Below are 23,439 nucleotides of genomic sequence, written 5' to 3'. Positions count from 1 at the left end.
TCCTTTCTGAAAGAAAACAGATGCAAAATAGGAATTTAAAAGTTCGGCCTTCTCAACATCCTGTCTTACCATTTCATCATTTTCATCCTGTAAAAATCCTATAGCATCTTTGACTTTTCTTTTACTTTTGACATATCCCCAAAATCCTTTATTATTGCTTTTGACGTCTCTTGCAAGTCTCAATTCATTGTCAGCTTTACCTAATCTGATTTGTGCCCTGCAGGTTCTGCAGACAGCATTATATTCTTCTTTAGATATGCCTCCCTCTTTCCATTTTATAAACATTTTTCTTCCTTTTTAGCATGTGATTAAGTTCTGTGTTCATCCATCCTGGTTTCCTTAAATGCTTCCTATTCTTCCCTCTTTTCGGAATTGTTAACAATTGTGCTTTGAGAATTTCATTTTTCAAGATTTCCCATCCTTCCTGGACATTTTTGTCTTTAAGGATATCCAGCCATTGGATCCCTCCAATTCTCTTTCTGAATCCCTTAAAATCTGCCTTTCTGAAATCTAACCTTGACTTCTGAGTCTTCACAGGTCTTCCGCCTCTAGTTATCCAAAATTCTAAAATAGCATGGTCGCTACCTTCTAGAGTCCCAGCCACTTTTACCTCCTCAACCATTTCCTCCCTGTTTATAAGGGTTAGATCCAAGGTAGCATTTCCCCTTGTTTTCTCCCCTACCTTTTATACCTATTATATTCCACCCTATTATATAGTACTAACGGATTATTATACCCCACCACTATATAGTATTAGCAGTTTATTATACTCCCCCTGTTATATTAGTGGTTTATTACACTCCCTCCTATAATCTTATATATCTCTATATATAAAAATGTATGTATGTGTGTGTATCACCAACCAATCACAAAGCATCTTTCATTTCACCAGAGCTGTTCAAAAGAAGCTGAGCTGTGATTGGTTGCTATGAGTACATTTTCCCACTTGACAACACCTCAGCAGACACTGACATGGTGGGAGAAATCTAGCATCCCCAGGAACATAAGCTCCCAGCCATTGTCTGCCCCCCAGAAAGGAGCAGAGCACGTGACAGAAATGATCCCCCCCCTCCCGTTCCAAAATACAGCGGTTGTGACGGGATGATGTGGGATATTAGTGGTAGTAGTCTGGTGGCTCTGGCTGATGGGATGATGTGGGATATTAGGGGTAGTAGTCCGGTGGCTCTGGCTGACGGGATGATGTGGGATATTAGTGGTAGTAGTCCGGTGGCTCTGGCTGATGGGATGATGTGGGATATTAGTGGTAGTAGTCCGGTGGCTCTGGCTGATGGGATGATGTGGGATATTAGTGGTAGTAGTCCGGTGGCTCTGGCTGATGGGATGATGTGGGATATTAGTGGTAGTAGTCCGGTGGCTCTGGCTGACGGGATGATGTGGGATATTAGTGGTAGTAGTCCGGTGGCTCTGGCTGATGGGATGATGTGGGATATTAGTGGTAGTAGTCCGGTGGCTCTGGCTGACGGGATGATGTGGGATATTAGGGGTAGTAGTCCGGTGGCTCTGGCTGACGGGATGATGTGGGATATTAGTGGTAGTAGTCCGGTGGCTCTGGCTGACGGGATGATGTGGGATATTAGTGGTAGTAGTCCGGTGGCTCTGGCTGACGGGATGATGTGGGATATTAGGGGTAGTAGTCCGGTGGCTCTGGCTGACGGGATGATGTGGGATATTAGAGGTAGTAGTCCGGTGGCTCTGGCTGATGGGATGATGTGGGATATTAGTGGTAGTAGTCCGGTGGCTCTGGCTGATGGGATGATGTGGGATATTAGTGGTAGTAGTCCGGTGGCTCTGGCTGACGGGATGATGTGGGATATTAGTGGTAGTAGTCCGGTGGCTCTGGCTGATGGGATGATGTGGGATATTAGTGGTAGTAGTCCGGTGGCTCTGGCTGATGGGATGATGTGGGATATTAGAGGTAGTAGTCCGGTGGCTCTGGCTGACGGGATGATGTGGGATATTAGTGGTAGTAGTCCGGTGGCTCTGGCTGACGGGATGATGTGGGATATTAGGGGTAGTAGTCCGGTGGCTCTGGCTGATGGGATGATGTGGGATATTAGAGGTAGTAGTCCGGTGGCTCTGGCTGATGGGATGATGTGGGATATTAGTGGTAGTAGTCCGGTGGCTCTGGCTGATGGGATGATGCGGGATATTAGGGGTAGTAGTCCGGTGGCTCTGGCTGATGGGATGATGCGGGATATTAGGGGTAGTAGTCCGGTGGCTCTGGCTGACGGGATGATGCGGGATATTAGGGGTAGTAGTCCGGTGGCTCTGGCTGATGGGATGATGTGGGATATTAGTGGTAGTAGTCCGGTGGCTCTGGCTGATGGGATGATGTGGGATATTAGGGGTAGTAGTCCGGTGGCTCTGGCTGATGGGATGATGTGGGATATTAGTGGTAGTAGTCCGGTGGCTCTGGCTGACGGGATGATGTGGGATATTAGTGGTAGTAGTCCGGTGGCTCTGGCTGACGGGATGATGTGGGATATTAGTGGTAGTAGTCCGGTGGCTCTGGCTGACGGGATGATGTGGGATATTAGGGGTAGTAGTTCGGTGGCTCTGGCTGATGGGATGATGTGGGATATTAGTGGTAGTAGTCCGGTGTCTCTGGCTGATGGGATGATGTGGGATATTAGGGGTAGTAGTCCGGTGGCTCTGGCTGACGGGATGATGTGGGATATTAGTGGTAGTAGTCCGGTGGCTCTGGCTGATGGGATGATGTGGGATATTAGTGGTAGTAGTCCGGTGGCTCTGGCTGACGGGATAATGTGGGATATTAGTGGTAGTAGTCCGGTGGCTCTGGCTGATGGGATGATGTGGGATATTAGGGGTAGTAGTCCGGTGGCTCTGGCTGACGGGATGATGTGGTATATTAGGGGTAGTAGTCCGGTGGCTCTGGCTGACGGGATGATGTGGGATATTAGGGGTAGTAGTCCGGTGGCTCTGGCTGACGGGATGATGTGGGATATTAGTGGTAGTAGTCCGGTGGCTCTGGCTGATGGGATGATGTGGGATATTAGAGGTAGTAGTCCGGTGGCTCTGGCTGATGGGATGATGTGGGATATTAGTGGTAGTAGTCCGGTGGCTCTGGCTGATGGGATGATGTGGGATATTAGAGGTAGTAGTCCGGTGGCTCTGGCTGATGGGATGATGTGGGATATTAGTGGTAGTAGTCCGGTGGCTCTGGCTGATGGGATGATGTGGGATATTAGAGGTAGTAGTCCGGTGGCTCTGGCTGATGGGATGATGTGGGATATTAGTGGTAGTAGTCCGGTGGCTCTGGCTGATGGGATGATGTGGGATATTAGTGGTAGTAGTCCGGTGGCTCTGGCTGATGGGATGATGTGGGATATTAGGGGTAGTAGTCCGGTGGCTCTGGCTGACGGGATGATGTGGGATATTAGTGGTAGTAGTCCGGTGGCTCTGGCTGATGGGATGATGTGGGATATTAGGGGTAGTAGTCCGGTGGCTCTGGCTGACGGGATGATGTGGGATATTAGAGGTAGTAGTCCGGTGGCTCTGGCTGATGGGATGATGTGGGATATTAGTGGTAGTAGTCCGGTGGCTCTGGCTGATGGGATGATGTGGGATATTAGAGGTAGTAGTCCGGTGGCTCTGGCTGATGGGATGATGTGGGATATTAGAGGTAGTAGTCCGGTGGCTCTGGCTGATGGGATGATGTGGGATATTAGTGGTAGTAGTCCGGTGGCTCTGGCTGATGGGATGATGTGGGATATTAGAGGTAGTAGTCCGGTGGCTCTGGCTGACGGGATGATGTGGGATATTAGTGGTAGTAGTCCGGTGGCTCTGGCTGACGGGATGATGTGGGATATTAGGGGTAGTAGTCCGGTGGCTCTGGCTGACGGGATGATGTGGGATATTAGAGGTAGTAGTCCGGTGGCTCAGGCTGATGGGATGATGTGGGATATTAGAGGTAGTAGTCCGGTGGCTCTGGCTGATGGGATGATGTGGGATATTAGTGGTAGTAGTCCGGTGGCTCTGGCTGATGGGATGATGTGGGATATTAGAGGTAGTAGTCCGGTGGCTCTGGCTGATGGGATGATGTGGGATATTAGAGGTAGTAGTCCGGTGGCTCTGGCTGATGGGATGATGTGGGATATTAGTGGTAGTAGTCCGGTGGCTCTGGCTGATGGGATGATGTGGGATATTAGTGGTAGTAGTCCGGTGGCTCTGGCTGATGGGATGATGTGGGATATTAGTGGTAGTAGTCCGGTGTCTCTGGCTGATGGGATGATGTGGGATATTAGGGGTAGTAGTCCGGTGGCTCTGGCTGACGGGATGATGTGGGATATTAGGGGTAGTAGTCCGGTGGCTCTGGCTGACGGGATGATGTGGGATATTAGTGGTAGTAGTCCGGTGGCTCTGGCTGATGGGATGATGTGGGATATTAGTGGTAGTAGTCCGGTGGCTCTGGCTGACGGGATGATGTGGGATATTAGTGGTAGTAGTCCGGTGGCTCTGGCTGATGGGATGATGTGGGATATTAGAGGTAGTAGTCTGGTGGCTCTGGCTGATGGGATGATGTGGTATATTAGGGGTAGTAGTCCGGTGGCTCTGGCTGATGGGATGATGTGGGATATTAGTGGTAGTAGTCCGGTGGCTCTGGCTGACGGGATGATGTGGGATATTAGTGGTAGTAGTCCGGTGGCTCTGGCTGATGGGATGATGTGGGATATTAGTGGTAGTAGTCCGGTGGCTCTGGCTGATGGGATGATGTGGGATATTAGAGGTAGTAGTCCGGTGGCTCTGGCTGATGGGATGATGTGGGATATTAGTGGTAGTAGTCCGGTGGCTCTGGCTGATGGGATGATGTGGGATATTAGTGGTAGTAGTCCGGTGGCTCTGGCTGATGGGATGATGTGGGATATTAGTGGTAGTAGTCCGGTGGCTCTGGCTGATGGGATGATGTGGGATATTAGAGGTAGTAGTCCGGTGGCTCTGGCTGACGGGATGATGTGGGATATTAGGGGTAGTAGTCCGGTGTCTCTGGCTGATGGGATGATGTGGGATATTAGGGGTAGTAGTCCGGTGGCTCTGGCTGATGGGATGATGTGGGATATTAGGGGTAGTAGTCCGGTGGCTCTGGCTTACGGGATGATGTGGGATATTATGGGTAGTAGTCCGGTGGCTCTGGCTGACGGGATGATGTGGGATATTAGGGATCGTAGTCCGGTGGCTCTGGCTGATGGGATGATGTGGGATATTAGTGGTAGTAGTCCGGTGGCTCTGGCTGACGGGATGATGTGGGATATTAGGGGTAGTAGTCCGGTGTCTCTGGCTGACGGGATGATGTGGGATATTAGGGGTAGTAGTCCGGTGGCTCTGGCTGACGGGATGATGTGGGATATTAGGGGTAGTAGTCTGGTGGCTCTGGCTGACGGGATGATGTGGGATATTAGGGGTAGTAGTCCGGTGGCTCTGGCTGATGGGATGATGTGGGATATTAGGGGTAGTAGTCCGGTGGCTCTGGCTTACGGGATGATGTGGGATATTATGGGTAGTAGTCCGGTAGCTCTGGCTGACGGGATGATGTGGGATATTAGGGATCGTAGTCCGGTGGCTCTGGCTGATGGGATGATGTGGGATATTAGTGGTAGTAGTCCGGTGGCTCTGGCTGACGGGATGATGTGGGATATTAGGGGTAGTAGTCCGGTGTCTCTGGCTGACGGGATGATGTGGGATATTAGGGGTAGTAGTCCGGTGGCTCTGGCTGACGGGATGATGTGGGATATTAGGGGTAGTAGTCTGGTGGCTCTGGCTGACGGGATGATGTGGGATATTAGGGGTAGTAGTCCGGTGGCTCTGGCTGATGGGATGATGTGGGATATTAGGGATCGTAGTCCGGTGGCTCTGGCTGATGGGATGATGTGGGATATTAGGGGTAGTAGTCCGGTGGTTCTGGCTGATGGGATGATGTGGGATATTAGTGGTAGTAGTCCGGTAGCTCTGGCTGACGGGATGATGTGGGATATTAGGGGTAGTAGTCCGGTGTCTCTGGCTGACGGGATGATGTGGGATATTAGGGGTAGTAGTCTGGTGGCTCTGGCTGACGGGATGATGTGGGATATTAGGGGTAGTAGTCCGGTGGCTCTGGCTGACGGGATGATGTGGGATATTAGGGGTAGTAGTCTGGTGGCTCTGGCTGACGGGATGATGTGGGATATTAGGGGTAGTAGTCCGGTGTCTCTGGCTGACGGGATGATGTGGGATATTAGGGGTAGTAGTCTGGTGGCTCTGGCTGACGGGATGATGTGGGATATTAGGGGTAGTAGTCCGGTGGCTCTGGCTGACGGGATGATGTGGGATATTAGGGGTAGTAGTCCGGTGGCTCTGGCTGACGGGATGATGTGGGATATTAGGGGTAGTAGTCTGGTGGCTCTGGCTGACGGGATGATGTGGGATATTAGGGGTAGTAGTACGGTGGCTCTGGCTGATGGGATGATGTGGGATATTAGGGGTAGTAGTCTGGTGGCTCTGGCTGACGGGATGATGTGGGATATTAGGGGTAGTAGTCCGGTGGCTCTGGCTGACGGGATGATGTGGGATATTAGGGGTAGTAGTCCGGTGGCTCTGGCTGACGGGATGATGTGGGATATTAGGGGTAGTAGTCCGGTGGCTCTGGCTGACGGGATGATGTGGGATATTATAGTGAATGTGGCTATGCGGAGTGGGCAGGGCTCTACTTTCAGATATATATATATATATATATATATATAATCATTATAATTTGTTATAATTAACCGTAGTTAGTTACTATGCCCGAGCAGCGCCGGGCTCTTCCGCTAGTAGTCTATAATCCTTAAAAAGCCAACCCTCAACCCAACCGCTATGTCCAGCTATCGCCCATGATCGCTGCTCTCATTCGCTTCCAAACTCCTGGAACAGCACGTCCACGCTGAACTTTCCTCCCATCTATCATCTCACCTGCTCTTTGACAATCCACAATCTGTCTTCCGCCCCCATCAATCCACTGAGACAGCCATGACTAAAATTACTAACGACCTACTTACAGCCAAAGCTAACGGACAAAACTTTGTAATCCTTCTTCTAGACCTGTCCTCTGCTTTCGACACAGTTGATCACTGCCTGTTACCACAGATCCTCTCCTTTAGCATCAATGACCTCGCCCTTTCCTTGATCTCCTCTTACCTTTCCAACCGCACATTCAGCGTCTCCCACTCCCACACTACCTCCTCATCCCGCACTCTCTCTGTTGGAGACCCCCAAGGCTCTGTTCTAGGACCCCTACTCTTCTCAATCTATACACTTGTCCTGGGACAATTCATAAAGTCCCATGGATTCCAGTACCACCTGTATGCAGATGACACTCAGATCTACCTCTCTGGCCAAGATGTCACCTCTCTGCTGTCCAGAATCCCGGAGTGTCTATCAGCCATATCCTTCTTCTCCTCTCGCTTCCTCAAACTCAATGTGGACAAATCTGAACTCATCATCTTTCCCCCATTTCACATATCTTCCTTACCTGACCTATTTATTACAATTAACGACATTGCGCTTTCCCCCGTACCGGAAGTCCGCTGCCTCGGAGTAACCATTGACTCTGCCCTGTCCTTCAAACCGCACATCCAAGCTCTTTCTACCTCCTGTCGCCTCCAGCTCAAAAATATTTCCAGAATTCGTCCCTTCATCAATCCTCAATCTACTAAACTACTTGTGCATGCCCTCATCATCTCCTGCCTAGACTACTGCAACATCCTTTTCTGTGGCCTCCCTGCTAACACCCTCGCACCTCTCCAGTCCATCCTTAACTCTGCCGACCGACTAATTAATCGTTCTCCTCGCTACTCCTCTGCTTCTCCCTTCTGCAAATCTCTTCACTGGCTCCCATTCCCTCAGCGTATCCAGTTCAAATTACTAATTCTGACCTACAAGGCCATCTATAACCTGTCTCCCCCATATGTCTCTGAACTAATCTGCCGATATCTTCCCTCACATAATCTCCGGTCCTCCCAAGACCGTCTTTGCTCCTCACCCAACCACCTCCAAGACTTCTCTCGAATATCCCCCATCCTCTGGAATTCTTTGCCCCAACACATCCGGCTGTCAACCACACTCAGATCCTTCAGACAGAACCTGAAAACCCATCTCTTCAAGAAAGCCTACAGCCTGCAATGATCCCCGCTGCCTCCTCACCACTATTGGAGCCACCGCCTCACCATCACCGGAACTGCTGCAACCCACCAACCTACTATCTCTTTCCCCACCATCCTGTAGAATGTAAGCCCATAAGGGCAGGGTCCTCTCTCCTCTGTATCAGTCTGTGATTGTTAGGTTACTGTAAGTGATGTCTGTAATTTGTATGTAACCCCTTCTCATGTACAGACCATGGAAGCAATGGCGCTATATAAATAATAATAATATTAGCAGATTATTATTTTCCCCCTTGTTATATAGTATTAGCAGATTGTTATACTCCTCCTATTATATAGTATTGGCGGATTATTATACTCCCCCCCCCCCCCCCCAACCAACCTTTATTATATATTATTAGGTATTATTAGCGGACTATTATACTCCCCCTATTATATAGTATTAGTGGATTATTATGCTCCCACACACACACTCACACACACACATGCACCCTCCCCTTATTATATATTAGCGGATTATTATACTTCTCCTATCTATTCTCTTATAGAAGCAAGAAAACAGTCAGACAAACCACACATCCACGATTTTATCACTAAATACAGGTTAAGCATTCATTTTCATAAACCTGCAGTAAGACACAATGACCTGCAGGTGGCACCTCAACCGGAAGACATTTTTTGACCTCTACTTATCAAAACAATTTATTGTATTACCAATCTCCATATATAAATACCTGTCTGTGCTCATCAGCTCATGAACTACAGTTACATTGGAGCAGCTTGCTTTTTCTGAAATTGCCTGCGCCACCGACGACCAGTGTGCGAAAATTGCGCACGGGCCAAGCTAGTTATATAGTATTAGCAGATTATTATACTCCTATTATATAGTATTAGCAGATTATTATACTCCTATTATATAGTATTAGCGGATAATTATACTATCCCCCCCACTATATAGTATTAGCAGATTATTATACTCCCCCATCCACCCTTATTATATATTATTAGCAGATTATTATACTCCCCCCCCCCCCCATCCACCCTTATTATATAGTATTAGCGGATAATTATACTATCCCCCCCCACTATATAGTATTAGCAGATTATTATACTCCCCCATCCACCCTTATTATATATTATTAGCAGATTATTATACTCCCCCCCCCCCCATCCACCCTTATTATATAGTATTAGCGGATAATTATACTATCCCCCCCCACTATATAGTATTAGCAGATTATTATACTCCCCCATCCACCCTTATTATATATTATTAGCAGATTATTATACTCCACCCTTATTATATAGTATTAGCGGATAATTATACTATCCCCCCCCACTATATAGTATTAGCGGCTCGCCCTTAGGGTTGTGATAACATAACACACATAGTGAACTGTTTGTCCTTGGCTACTCCCACTTATCATTCGACGTCTGTCCTGCTGTCTTTCTCAGATGATGATGAGTGAGCCGCTGCAGCGGAGGAGCGGGGTCTTCTTATCACCTTGAGCCCATGAGCAGGCGCGCCACTCCATGGTCTGATCCCAGACATGGCCCCCGAAAGGGTAAGTAACAATCCCAGATCCTGGCTCCTCATCTCTCTGTACCCGAGGTGGTGTTTCCCTCTGCTCTCTCTGGGGGGGTGATGCGTCTTCCTCTGCTCTCTCTGGGAGGAGATGGCTTCTCGCCTCTCTGTACCGGAGGTGTCATCGCTCTCTCTAGGGGGAGATGGCTTCTCACTTCTCTGTACCGGAGGTGTCATCGCTCTCTCTAGGGGGAGATGGCTTCTCGCCTCTTTGTACCAGAGGTGTCATCGCTCTCTGCTCTCTCTAGGGGGAGATGACTTCTCACTTCTCTGTACCGGAGGTGTCATCGCTCTCTCTAGGGGGAGATGGCTTCTCGCCTCTTTGTACCAGAGGTGTCATCGCTCTCTGCTCTCTCTAGGGGGAGATGACTTCTCACTTCTCTGTACCGGAGGTGTCATCGCCCTCTGCTCTCTCTGGGAGGAGATGGCTTCTCGCCTCTCTGTAGCGGAGGTGTCATCGTTCTCTGCTCTCTCTGGGAGGAGATGGCTTCTCGCCTCTCTGTACCGGAGGTGTCATCGCTCTCTCTAGGGGGAGATGGCTTCTCGCCTCTTTGTACCAGAGGTGTCATCGCTCTCTGCTCTCTCTAGGGGGAGATGGCTTCTCACTTCTCTGTACCGGAGGTGTCATCGCTCTCTCTAGGGGGAGATGGCTTCTCGCCTCTTTGTACCAGAGGTGTCATCGCTCTCTGCTCTCTCTAGGGGGAGATGACTTCTCACTTCTCTGTACCGGAGGTGTCATCGCTCTCTCTAGGGGGAGATGGCTTCTCGCCTCTTTGTACCGGAGGTGTCATCGCTCTCTGCTCTCTCTAGGGGGAGATGACTTCTCACTTCTCTGTACCGGAGGTGTCATCGCCCTCTGCTCTCTCTGGGAGGAGATGGCTTCTCGCCTCTCTGTACCGGAGGTGTCATCGTTCTCTGCTCTCTCTGGGAGGAGATGGCTTCTCGCCTCTCTGTACCGGAGGTGTCATCGCTCTCTCTAGGGGGAGATGGCTTCTCGCCTCTCTGTACCAGAGGTGTCATCACTCTCTGCTCTCTCTGGGAGGAGATGGCTTCTCGCCTCTCTGTACCGGAGGTGTCATCGCCCTCTGCTCTCTCTGGGAGGAGATGGCTTCTCGCCTCTCTGTACCGGAGGTGTCATCGCTCTCTGCTCTCTCTGGGAGGAGATGGCTTCTCGCCTCTCTGTACCGGAGGTGTCATCGCTCTCTCTAGGGGGAGATGGCTTCTCGCCTCTCTGTACCAGAGGTGTCATCACTCTCTGCTCTCTCTGGGAGGAGATGGCTTCTCGCCTCTCTGTACCGGAGGTGTCATCGCTCTCTCTAGGGGGAGATGGCTTCTCGCCTCTCTGTACCGGAGGTGTCATCGCTCTCTCTAGGGGGAGATGGCTTCTCACCTCTCTGTACCAGAGGTGTCATCACTCTCTGCTCTCTCTGGGGGGAGATGGCTTCTCGCCTCTCTGTACCGGAGGTGTCATCGCTCTCTCTAGGGGGAGATGGCTTCTCGCCTCTCTGTACCGGAGGTGTCATCGCTCTCTGCTCTCTCTGGGAGGAGATGGCTTCTCGCCTCTCTGTACCGGAGGTGTCATCGCTCTCTCTAGGGGGAGATGGCTTCTCGCCTCTCTGTACCAGAGGTGTCATCGCTCTCTCTAGGGGGAGATGGCTTCTCGCCTCTCTGTACCGGAGGTGTCATCGCCCTCTGCTCTCTCTGAGGGGAGATGGCTTCTCACCTCTCTGTACCGGAGGTGTCATCGCCCTCTGCTCTCTCTGGGGGGAGATGGCTTCTCGCCTCTCTGTACCGGAGGTGTCATCGCTCTCTCTAGGGGGAGATAACTTCTCTCTTCTCTGTACCGGAGGTGTCATCGCCCCCCCGGCTCTCTCTGGTGGGGAGATGGCTTCTCACTTCTCTGTACCGGCGGTGGAGTCACCCTCTGCTCTCTCTGGGGAGAGATGGCTTCTCACCTCTCTGTACCGGAGGTGTCATCGCCCTCTGCTCTCTCTGGGGGTAGATGGCTTCTCGCCTCTCTGTACCGGAGGTGGTGTCGCCCTCTGCTCTCTGGGGGGAGATGGCTTCTCGCCTCTCTGTACCGGAGGTGTCATTGCCCTCTGCTCTCTCTGGGGGGAGATGGCTTCTCACCTCTCTGTACCGGAGGTGTCATCGCCTTCTGCTATTTCTCGGGGGAGATGGCCTCTCACTTCTCTGTACAAGAGGTGGTGTTTTCCTCTGCTCTCTCTGGGGGGAGATGGCTTCTCACTTCTCTGTACCGGAGGTGGAGCTGCCCTCTGCTCTCTGGTGGGAGATGGCTTCTCACCTCTCTGTACCGGAGGTGGTGTTTTCCTCTGCTCTCTCTGGGGGGAGATGGCTTCTCGCCTCTCTGTACCGGAGGTGGTGTCGCCCTCTGCTCTCTGGGGGGAGATGGCTTCTCGCCTCTCTGTACCGGAGGTGTCATTGCCCTCTGCTCTCTCTGGGGGGAGATGGCTTCTCGCCTCTCTGTACCGGAGGTGTCATTGCCCTCTGCTCTCTCTCGGGGGAGATGGCTTCTCACCTCTCTGTACCGGAGGTGTCATTGCCCTCTGCTCTCTCTGGGGGGAGATGGCTTCTCGCCTCTCTGTACCGGAGGTGTCATTGCCCTCTGCTCTCTCTGGGGGGAGATGGCTTCTCACCTCTCTGTACCGGAGGTGTCATTGCCCTCTGCTCTCTCTGGGGGGAGATGGCTTCTCGCCTCTCTGTACCGGAGGTGTCATTGCCCTCTGCTCTCTCTCGGGGGAGATGGCTTCTCACCTCTCTGTACCGGAGGTGTCATCGCCCTCTGCTCTTTCTGGGGGGGAGATGGCTTCTCACTTCTCTGTACCGGCGGTGGAGTTTACACCGGCGATGTGCTGCCAAGGACAATGATTTCTATTCCGGCATAAACAATCCAATCACACAATGCACAGAACCCAATGGTATGAACTGGGATATAAATTGGTGGGCATGCAGCATGTAAGTGCAGAAACATAATGATTAACTCCTTCATGACCGGAGCTTTTTTCAGTTTTGCGTTTTTGTTTTTTGCTCCCCTTCTTCCCAGAGCCATAACTTTTTTATTTTTCCATCGATATGGCCATGTGAGGGCTTGTTTTTTGTGGGACGAGTTGTACTTTTGAACGACACCATTGGTTTCAACATATCATGTACTGGAAAATGGGGAAAAAATTCAAAGTGCGGTGAAATTGCAAAAAAAGTGCAGTCCCACACTTGTTTTTTGTTTGGCTTTTTTGCTGGGTTCACTAAATGCTAACACTGCCCCACCATGATGATTCTCCAGGTCATTACGAGTTCACAGACACCAAACATGTCTAGGTTCTTCTTTATCTAAGTGGTGAAAAAAATTCCAAAGTTTGCTAAAAAAAAAAAAAAAATCGCGTCAGTTCCCAAGACCCGCAGCGTCTCCATTTTTCGTGATCTCGGGTCAAGTGAGGGATTACTGTTTCCGTGCCGGGCTGACGTTTTTATTGATACCATTTTTGGAGCAGATATGATCTTTTCATCGCCCGATATTGCATTTTAATGCAATGTCGCAGGGACCAAAAAACCGTAATTCTGGCGTTTTGACTTTTTTTCTCGCTACGATGTTTAGTGATCAGGTTGATTAAATACACAGCATAGTGCATGAAAATAATATACAGTATTTAGTAAACATGTTTTTTGATAAAAAAAAAAATAAATTCAAAAGCCATCCCACCACTTCACCGTGGGGTTTTAACCCTTTCGCGCCCGAGCCTGTTTTTGCCTTCGTGACGGGGCCAGTTCTCACACTTCTGACCACTGTCCCTTTATGAGGTGAGAGCTCTGGAGCTTCCACGGATCCCGGTGATTCTGACAATGTTTTCTCGTGACATATTGGACTTTCTAAATAAATAAGTGAATAAATAAATAAAATTTGCGCTTAATAATGAAGCCCTTCAGCTTGTAGTGAACGATAAAATGGACACAAATAAATTGGATGCTCCTGATTAGTTATTACCTTAGGGTGTAACCTGAGTCGATATCTGGACTCCAGAGGACCGGTCTATTGGACTTCATGTTAGTGGGAACATCTCTTTGATATGACTTGTGTTTATTTGTGAAAAAAACGGGAATTTGCCGACGATTTTGAAAATTTTGCAATTTTCAATCTTTTAATTTTTATGCCCTTAAATCAGAGAGTGATGTCGCACAAGGTAGTTAATAGGTAACATTTCCCACATGCCTACTTTACATCAGCAGAAGTTTGGAAACAAAATATTTTTGTCAGGAAGTTCTAAGGGTTAAAAGTTGAGCAGCGATTTCTCATTTTTGGAACACCATTTTATTTTTACAGACCACATCACATTTGAAGTCACTTTGAGGGACCTATATGATAGAAAATACCCAAAAGTGACACCATTCTAAAAACTGCACCCCTCAAGGTGCTCAACACCACATTCAAGAAGTTTATTAACCCTTCAGGTGCTTCACTGGAATTTTTGGAATGTGGAAGGAAAAAATAAACATTTACTTTTCTCCTGAGCACGCCGATAGCCCATATGTGGGGTAAACCACTGTTTGGGCGCATGGCAGCGCATGGAAGGGAAGGAGCACCGTTTGACTTTTGGAATGCAAAATTGGCTGGAATCGATAGCGGACGCCATGTTGTGTTTGGAGAGCCCCTGACATCCTAAACAATGGAAACCCCCTCAAGGAATTTATCTAGATATCTGGTGAGCACATTGAACCTCCAGGGGCTTCACAGAATTTTATAATATTGAGCCGTCAAAATAAAACAAAAAACAATTTTGTCACAAAAATGCTATTTTAGCCCCTACTTTTTTATTTTCACAAGGGTAGCAAGAAAAAATGGACCCCAAAGTTTGTTGTGCAATTTCTTCTAAGTATGCCAATAACCCAGTATGTGGTGGAAAACTACTGACTGGGGGCACGGCAGGGCATGAAAGGGAAGGAACGCCATATTACAGTGCAGGTTTTGCTGCATTAGTTTGAGGGGGCCATGTCACATTGTCTGAGCCCCTGAGGTGCCAGAACAGCAGAACCCCGCCCATAAGTGACCCCATTTTGTAAGTTGCACCTCTCACTGAATTCATCTAGGGGTGCAGTGATCATATTGACACCTCAGGTGTGTCACAGAATTTTATACCATTATGAAGTGAAGAAAAAAAATAATTATATTTTTACCACAAAAAAATTGTTTTAGCCCCAAACTTTACATTTTCACCCTGGAAAATGGGTAAAAATGGTGCCAAAATGTGTTACACAATTTCTTCTGAACTTGGCAATACCCCAGATGTGGCTGTACCGAACTGCTTTAGCCGCACAGCAAGACTCTGGAGGGACGGAGCGCTATTTGAGTCTTGGAGAACAAATTATTATAGAATAGTTTCCAGACTATATAAAGAGCCCCTAAATGCCAGAAAAGCAGAATCCCCCCTCAAGTGACCCCAGTTTGGAAATAACACCCCTTTACGAATTTATCTATAGGTGTAGAGACTATTTTGACCCCATGGGTGTTTTCCAGAAACGGGCAGCAGTGGATGTTGCTGAGTGAAAAATGCAAACTGCCATTGTAGTGACCAGTACGCTGTAGTGCCCAGTACATTGCAGTCACCAGTAAGTTATGCCCAGCGCGTGTTTCTAGAGACATGCACCCATAAATTAGGCAGTCTCTCATCACTACAGAAATGCCAAACATGTGGGCGCTCTGTGTGGTTTAGGTACACTCTGGGGCTCAGAAGGGAGGGGGCCATATGAATTTAAGTGCAGGATTTCGTTTGGCGGGTGAGAAGCCATTTCGCTTTTCCAGAGCCTTTGTGCTACCAGTAACGTGGAAGCCCCCTATATTTCCATTAACAGATGACGGACCTTAGTGAGGACTCGCTTTTTTTTTTGTGGATTGAGTTGAAGCTTTTATTGGGAACATTTTACATAATGTTTGGGATCACAGTTATCCGTCGCTCTACGCTGAGCACTTACTTTGGGGTTTCCATCTAAATCTCTGAGTGATGTGACAGATGAAACCCTCGATCCATTCACTTTAATGAAGCAGCATAGTTACGCTGGACTCTGTCTGGCCTCTGTTCAGCAGTGTCCTTCTTTTCAGAGGTGCACAAACCTGGCTGACTGCGCTTTTATGTATGACTAAAAAGACAGACACTGCCGGATCACAGGTTCTATGGCGTCCACAGAGCCTCCATCTGCTTCATTATGGGGAATCTTCTGCCGGGGGTTCTGTATGAATCACGTACGTCAGAGATTTACACGGAAACCCTAGTGTAAGCGCTCACTGCAGTGCGCAGGATAAATGTGAGCTGAGGCAGAATGGAAAAAATCAACAGCATGTGAAGAATTGTTTTTTTTTATTTTTTACGCTGTTCCTCGTGCGGTATTAGTGATTAGGCGACTTTATTCTTCGGGTCAGTACGATTACAGCGATACCTCATTTTATTTTTTTATTTTTTTTTTACATTTTGCTGCGTTTTCACAATAAAAACTATTTAATAGAAAAAATAATTGTTTTTGCATCACTTTATTCTGAAAGCTATAACTTTTTTATTTTTCTGCTGCTGGAGCTGTATGGCAGCTTGCTTTTTGCAGGACAAGATGACGTTTTCATCGCTACAATTTTTATTTTGATATGACTTTTTGATCGCGTTTTATTCTACTTTTTGTTTCGCGGCATGAGGAAAAAGCAAAGGTTTTTGCTCCTTTTTTTTTTTTACAGTGTGCACTGAAGGAGTGAACAAGTGTGACCGTTTTATAGGATAGCCCGTTCCGGACTCGGCAATACCAAACGTATATGTGTGTGTGTATATATAATATATGTGTGTGTGTGTGTGTATATGTATATGTGTGTATATATAATATATGTGTGTGTGTGTATATATATATATATGTGTGTATATATAATATATGTGTGTGTGTGTGTGTGTATATGTATATATATAATATATATATATATATTATATATATTTTTTTCTTTTGTTATTTGTTTTGTGATTTTTTTTTTAATAGTTTTAAAACATTGTTTTTACTTTTTTTATTGTAATTTTCTACTTAGTCCCTGTATGGGACTTCAATTTTTATTTGTCTGATCACTGGTCTTTTACTATGCAATACAATTGTATTGTTAGCTGCAGGCTGAACCTAACAAGCCACCGTGGCTGGCAGACTCTGAGATCATCACGTGACCTCCAGCTGCCGGGACAACGCGGGATCCCCCTGTGATGTGATCAGATCTCATCACGGGGGGTGTCGGAGAGGGGAGCATTTCAGGTGTCTCCTCCTGCAATCTTCCTGCATCTAGAAGATAGCAAAGGGTTAACATCATTGGGACCTGATCTAATCAGGTCCCGATAATGTCACCTGTCAGAGCAACCGCTCTGCACAGTAATCGCAGCGCTTGCAGGACCCTGGGGTCCTGAGTGCTGTGAGACTACCCACCATTCATAAATGTCGGCGCTGCACAAAACCCAGCAAGCGCTGACGTATATCTACCATGGGCGGTCGGGAAGAGGTTAATATTAGAGTTAGGACTGTCCCAATTATGGTTGCCGTGACAAGGCGAATGGCTTCTGCATATTTTTTTTTATCAAAAAACATGTTAACTAAATACTGTATTTTATTTTCATGCACTATCCTATTTATTTATTTACTGCAGGGTATTTAATCATTGTTTCCCCATAGTCCTCCATACAGTATCATGCACACCCCATAGTTCTCCACATAGTAAAATGCACAGCCCATGGTCCTCCATATAGTGTAATGCACAGCCCATAGTCCTGCATATAGTATAATGCACAGCCCATAGTCCTCCATATAGAATCATAGAATCATAGAATCGTAGAGTTGGAAGGGACCTCCTGGGCCATCTGGTCCAACCCCCTGCTCAAAGCAGGATTCGCTAAATCATCCCAGTCAGATGTCTGTCCAGCCTCTGTTTGAAGACTTCCATTGAAGGAGAACTCACCACTTCTCGTGGCAGCCTGTTCCACTCATTGATCACTCTAACTGTCAAAAAGTTTTTTCTAATATCTAATCTGTGTCTCTTCCCATTCAGTTTCATCCCATTGCTTCTAGTCTTTCCTTGTGCAAATGAGAATAAAGTTGATCCTTCTACAATGTGACAGCCCTTTAGATATTTGTAGACAGCTATTAAGTCTCCTCTCAGTCTTCTCTTTTGCAAACTAAACATTCCCAAATCCTGCAACCTTTCCTCATAAGACAGGGTTTGCAGACCGGTCACCATTCTGGTCGCTCTTTTCTGAACTTGCTCCAGTTTGTTGATGTCTTTTTTAAAATGTGGTGCCCAAAACTGGACACAATATTCCAGATGAGGTCTGACCAAAGAGGAGTAGAGGGAAATAATGACTTCACGTGATCTAGACTGTATGCTTCTGTTAATACATCCTAGAATTGCATTTGCCTTTTTTGCTGCTGCATCACACTGTTGACTCATATTCAATCTGTGATCTATTAGTATACCCAAGTCTTTTTCACATGTGCTGTCACTTAGCCCTATTCCTCCCATTCTATATATGCTTTTTTCATTTTTATTGCCCAGATGTAGTACTTTGCATTTCTCCCTGTTAAAAACCATTCTGTTAGTTGCTGCCCACTTCTCCAGTTTATTTAAATCTTTTTGAATCATCTCTCTCTCCTCTCTAGTATTAGCTATCCCTCCTAGCTTTGTGTCATCAGCAAATTTAATCAGTTTACCCTCAATTCCTTCATCTAAATCGTTGATAAAGATGTTGAACAATACAGGGCCCAGGACAGAGCCCTTTGGTACCCCACTTGAGACATTCTTCCAACTGGATGTGCAGCCATTTACGACCACTCTTTGGGTCCGATCACTAAGCCAGTTATGAATCCACCTAACAGTTGCCTTGTCCATTCCATACTTAGTCATTTTTTCAATAAGGATTGTATGAGAGACTTTGTCAAATGCTTTGCTGAAGTCAAGATATACTATATCTACAGCATTTCCTTGATCCACCCAATCAGTGATACCGTCATAGAAGGAAATTAAGTTAGTCTGACATGACTTATCATGCCCAGCCCCTAATCCTCCATATAGTATAATGCAAAGCCCCTAATCCTCCATATAGCATAATGCACAGCCCCTAATCCTCCATATAGTATGCACAGCCCATAATCCTCCATATAGTATATTGCACAGCCCCTAATCCTCCATATAGTATAATGCACTGCCCATAGTCCTCCATATAGTATAATGCACAGCCCCTAATCCTCCATATAGTATGCACAGCCCATAGTACTCCATATAGTATAATGCACAGCCCATGGTCCTCCATATAGTATAATGCACAGACCATAGTCCTCCATATAGTATAATGCACAGCCCATAGTCCTCCATATAGTATAATGCACCGCCCATAGTCCTCCATATAGTATAATGCACAGCCCCTAATCCTCCATATAGTATGCACAGCCCATAATCCTCCATATAGTATAATGCACTCCCCATAATCCTCCATATAGTATAATGCACAGACCATAGTCCTCCATATAGTGTAATGCACTCCCCATAATCCTCCATATAGTATAATGCACAGCCCATGGTCCTCCATATAGTATAATGCACAGACCATTGTCCTCCATATAGTATAATGCACAGCCCATAGTCCTCCATATAGTATATTGCACAGCCCATAGTCCTGCATATAGTATAATGCACAGCCCCTAATCCTCCATATAGTATAATGCACCGCCCATAGTCCTCCATATAGTATAATGCACAGCCCATAGTCCTCCATATAGTATAATGCACAGCCCATAGTCCTCCATATAGTATAATGCACAGCCCATAATCCTCCATATAGTATGCACAGCCCATAATCCTCCATATAGTATAATGCACTCCCCATAATCCTCCATATAGTATAATGCACAGCCCATAGTCCTCCATATAGTATAATGCACAGCCCATAGTCCTCCATATAGTATAATGCACAGCCCATAGTCCTCCATATAGTATAATGCACAGCCCATAGTCCTCCATATAGTATAATGCACAGCCCATAATCCTCCATATAGTATGCACAGCCCATAATCCTCCATATAGCATAATGCACTCCCCATAATCCTCCATATAGTATAATGCACAGACCATAGTCCTCCATATAGTATAATGCACAGCCCCTAATCCTCCATATAGTATAAAGCACAGCCCATAGTCCTCCATATAGTGTAATGCACAGCCTATAATCTTCCATATAGTATGCACAGCCCATAATCCTCCATATAGTATAATGCACAGCCCATAATCCTCCATATAGTATGCACAGCCCATAATCCTCCATATAGTATAATGCACAGCCCATAATCCTCCATATAGTATAATGCACAGCCCCTAATCCTCCATATAGTATAAAGCACAGCCCATAGTCCTCCATATAGTGTAATGCACAGCCTATAATCTTCCATATAGTATGCACAGCCCATAATCCTCCATATAGTATAATGCACAGCCCATAATCCTCCATATAGTATGCACAGCCCATAATCCTCCATATAGTATAATGCACAGCCCATAATCCTCCATATAGTATAATGCACAGCCCCTAATCCTCCATATAGTATAATGCACAGCCCATAGTCCTGCATATAGTATAATGCACAGCCCCTAATCCTCCATATAGTATAATGCAAAGCCCCTAATCCTCCATATAGCATAATGCACAGCCCGTAATCCTCCATATAGTATGCACAGCCCATAATCCTCCATATAGTATATTGCACAGCCCCTAATCCTCCATATAGTATAATGCACCGCCCATAGTCCTCCATATAGTATAATGCACAGCCCCTAATCCTCCATATAGTATGCACAGCCCATAGTACTCCATATAGTATAATGCACAGCCCATGGTCCTCCATATAGTATAATGCACAGACCATAGTCCTCCATATAGTATAATGCACAGCCCATAGTCCTCCATATGGAATAATGCACCGCCCATAGTCCTCCATATAGTATAATGCACAGCCCCTAATCCTCCATATAGGATGCCCAGCCCATAATCCTCCATATAGTATAATGCACTCCCCATAATCCTCCATATAGTATAATGCACAGACCATAGTCCTCCATATAGTGTAATGCACTCCCCATAATCCTCCATATAGTATAATGCACAGCCCATGGTCCTCCATATAGTATAATGCACAGCTTATAGTCCTCCATATAGTATATTGCACAGCTTATAGTCCTGCATATAGTATAATGCACAGCCCCTAATCCTCCATATAGTATAATGCACCGCCCATAGTCCTCCATATAGTATAATGCACAGCCCATAGTCCTCCATATAGTATAATGCACAGCCCATAATCCTCCATATAGTATGCACAGCCCATAATCTTCCATATAGTATAATGCACTCCCCATAGTCCTCCATATAGTATAATGCACAGCCCATAGTCCTCCATATAGTATAATGCACAGCCCATAGTCCTCCATATAGTATAATGCACAGCCCATAGTCCTCCATATAGTATAATGCACAGCCCATAGTCCTCCATATAGTATAATGCACAGCCCTTAATCCTCCATATAGTATGTACAGCCCATAATCCTCCATATAGTATAATGCACTCCCCATAATCCTCCATATGGTATAATGCACAGACCATAGTCCTCCATATAGTATAATGCACAGCCCATAGTCCTCCATATAGTATAATGCACAGCCCATAGTCCTCCATATAGTATAATGCACAGCCCATAGTCCTCCATATAGTATAATGCACAGCCCATAGTCCTCCATATAGTATAATGCACAGCCCATAATCCTCCATATAGTATGTACAGCCCATAATCCTCCATATAGTATAATGCACTCCCCATAATCCTCCATATAGTATAATGCACAGACCATAGTCCTCCATATAGTATAATGCACAGCCCCTAATCCTCCATATAGTATAATGCACAGCCCATAGTCCTCCATATAATATAATGCACAGCCCATAATCTTCCATATAGTATGCACAGCCCATAATCCTCCATATAGTATAATGCACAGCCCATAATCCTCCATATAGTATGCACAGCCCATAATCCTCCATATAGTATAATGCACAGCCCATAATACTCCGCATAGTATAATGCACTCCCCATAGTATAATTGGGGGAGAGGGTGGAGAGTATCCACTGCTCTGGGTGATGTGTTCTTCTGGGCCATCCCCTGCTATCTGAGGTTCACCTGCGCTGTCTGGGGTTTCCTGCAGTGTATGTAGGAGGTGTTGGGGTGACACTTTGCTGTTTTAGGTTTTCCTCTTCTCGTTTGTGGGGAGGTGGTGATTGAGGGCTCTTGTGGAGAAACGGGGTAAGTGGGTGCTCTCGTCCGCTGGCCTGGCTGTCTTTAGCAAAACTGCATGGACCAGGGCTCATACCATTGAATGCCCGCGCTCTTTCCCCATGGGCAGAACACTACACAGACAACACAGGGTGAGGGTAAAACAGTTTGGCAATAATTTATTGAATATCAACACAAAATAGCAAAAGAACAGTCCCAGCAGTTACCCCAAGATGGTGCACATTACAGAGTCTTCCCCTTCCGCTCACTCACTGCTTCGTGTTGCATACCCCCCTCACCAGTGGCTCCCCAATTTTGGGGGGCCTCCACAGTGAGGAGGTAATGGCAAGCTTAGGAAGCTAACCGAGACCAGTGAGATATGTGGCCAGGTGACTCGATTGTCCCAACCTGGATTACGTAAGACGTCTCTGGGGTTTCACTGATGGTCAATGAAGCAGTGCTGTGTTCTTCCAGCTGAGTCCATAGTACCCTAAGCTGAGATCCTGAAAAGTCACTCTGCCCAGAAGAAAAAGTCTCTTTACATACAGGTGCTTCTCACTAAATTAGAATATCATCAAAAAAGTGAATTTACAAAAAGTGACACTCATATATAGTCATTACACACAGTGTGATCTACAGTGGGTACGGAAAGTCTTCAGACCCCTTTACATTTCTCACTCTTTGTTTCATTGCAGTCATTTGGTAAATTCAAAAAACTTAATTTTTTTTCTCATTAATGTGCACTCTGCTCCCCATCTTGATGGGGAAAATACAGGAATGTAGAAATTTTTGCAAATTTATTAAAATAAGAAAACCTGAAATATCCCATGGACAGTGCTGGTTTTCTCCACACATACCGCTTAGAATTATCACCAAAAAGTTCTATCTTCGTCTCATCAGACCAGAGAATCTTATTTCTCATAGTCTGGGAGTCCTTCATGTGTTTTGAGTAAACTCTATGCTTTCATATGTCTGGCACTGAGGAGAGGCTTCCATTGGGCCACTCTGCCATAAAGTCCTGACTGGTGGAGGGCTGCAGTGATAGTTGTCTTTGTGGAACTTTCTCCCATCTCCCTACTACATCGGTGGAGCACAGCCACAGTGATCTTGGGGCTCTTCTTTACCTCTCTCACCAAGGCTCTTCTCCCATGACTGCTCAGTTTGGCTGGACGGCCAGGTCTAGGAAGACCTCTGATGGCCCCAAACTTCTTCCATTTAAGGATTATAGAGGCCACAGTGCTCTTAGGAACCCTGAGTACTGCAGAAATTCTTTTGTAACCTTGGCCAGACCTGTTTAATTACACACAGCTGGACTCCAACGAAGGAGCAGAACCATCTCAAGGAGGATCACAAGGAGATGGACAGCAGGTGACTT

At 46.7% G+C, this 23,439-nt stretch overlaps 1 protein-coding gene across 1 annotated transcript in view; it reads left to right on the top strand.

Annotated features, from left to right (window-relative positions):
• Window positions 1–23,439, top strand: part of CCDC142 (coiled-coil domain containing 142) — a 65,336-nt gene that overhangs the window by 31,715 nt on the left and 10,182 nt on the right. Inside the window, exon 2 of the mRNA XM_073562779.1 lies at window positions 9,606–9,715. Coding sequence (XP_073418880.1) covers window positions 9,664–9,715 — 52 coding nt within the window. The 5' untranslated portion in view covers window positions 9,606–9,663. The remainder of the gene's footprint in view (window positions 1–9,605; window positions 9,716–23,439) is intronic.

The sequence above is a fragment of the Dendrobates tinctorius genome, unplaced genomic scaffold (assembly GCF_039654945.1).
Source record: "Dendrobates tinctorius isolate UK_male_01 unplaced genomic scaffold, ASM3965494v1 ptg000367l, whole genome shotgun sequence".
Taxonomy (NCBI): Eukaryota; Metazoa; Chordata; class Amphibia; order Anura; family Dendrobatidae; genus Dendrobates; species Dendrobates tinctorius.
This window is presented reverse-complemented; position numbering and strand designations above follow the sequence as displayed.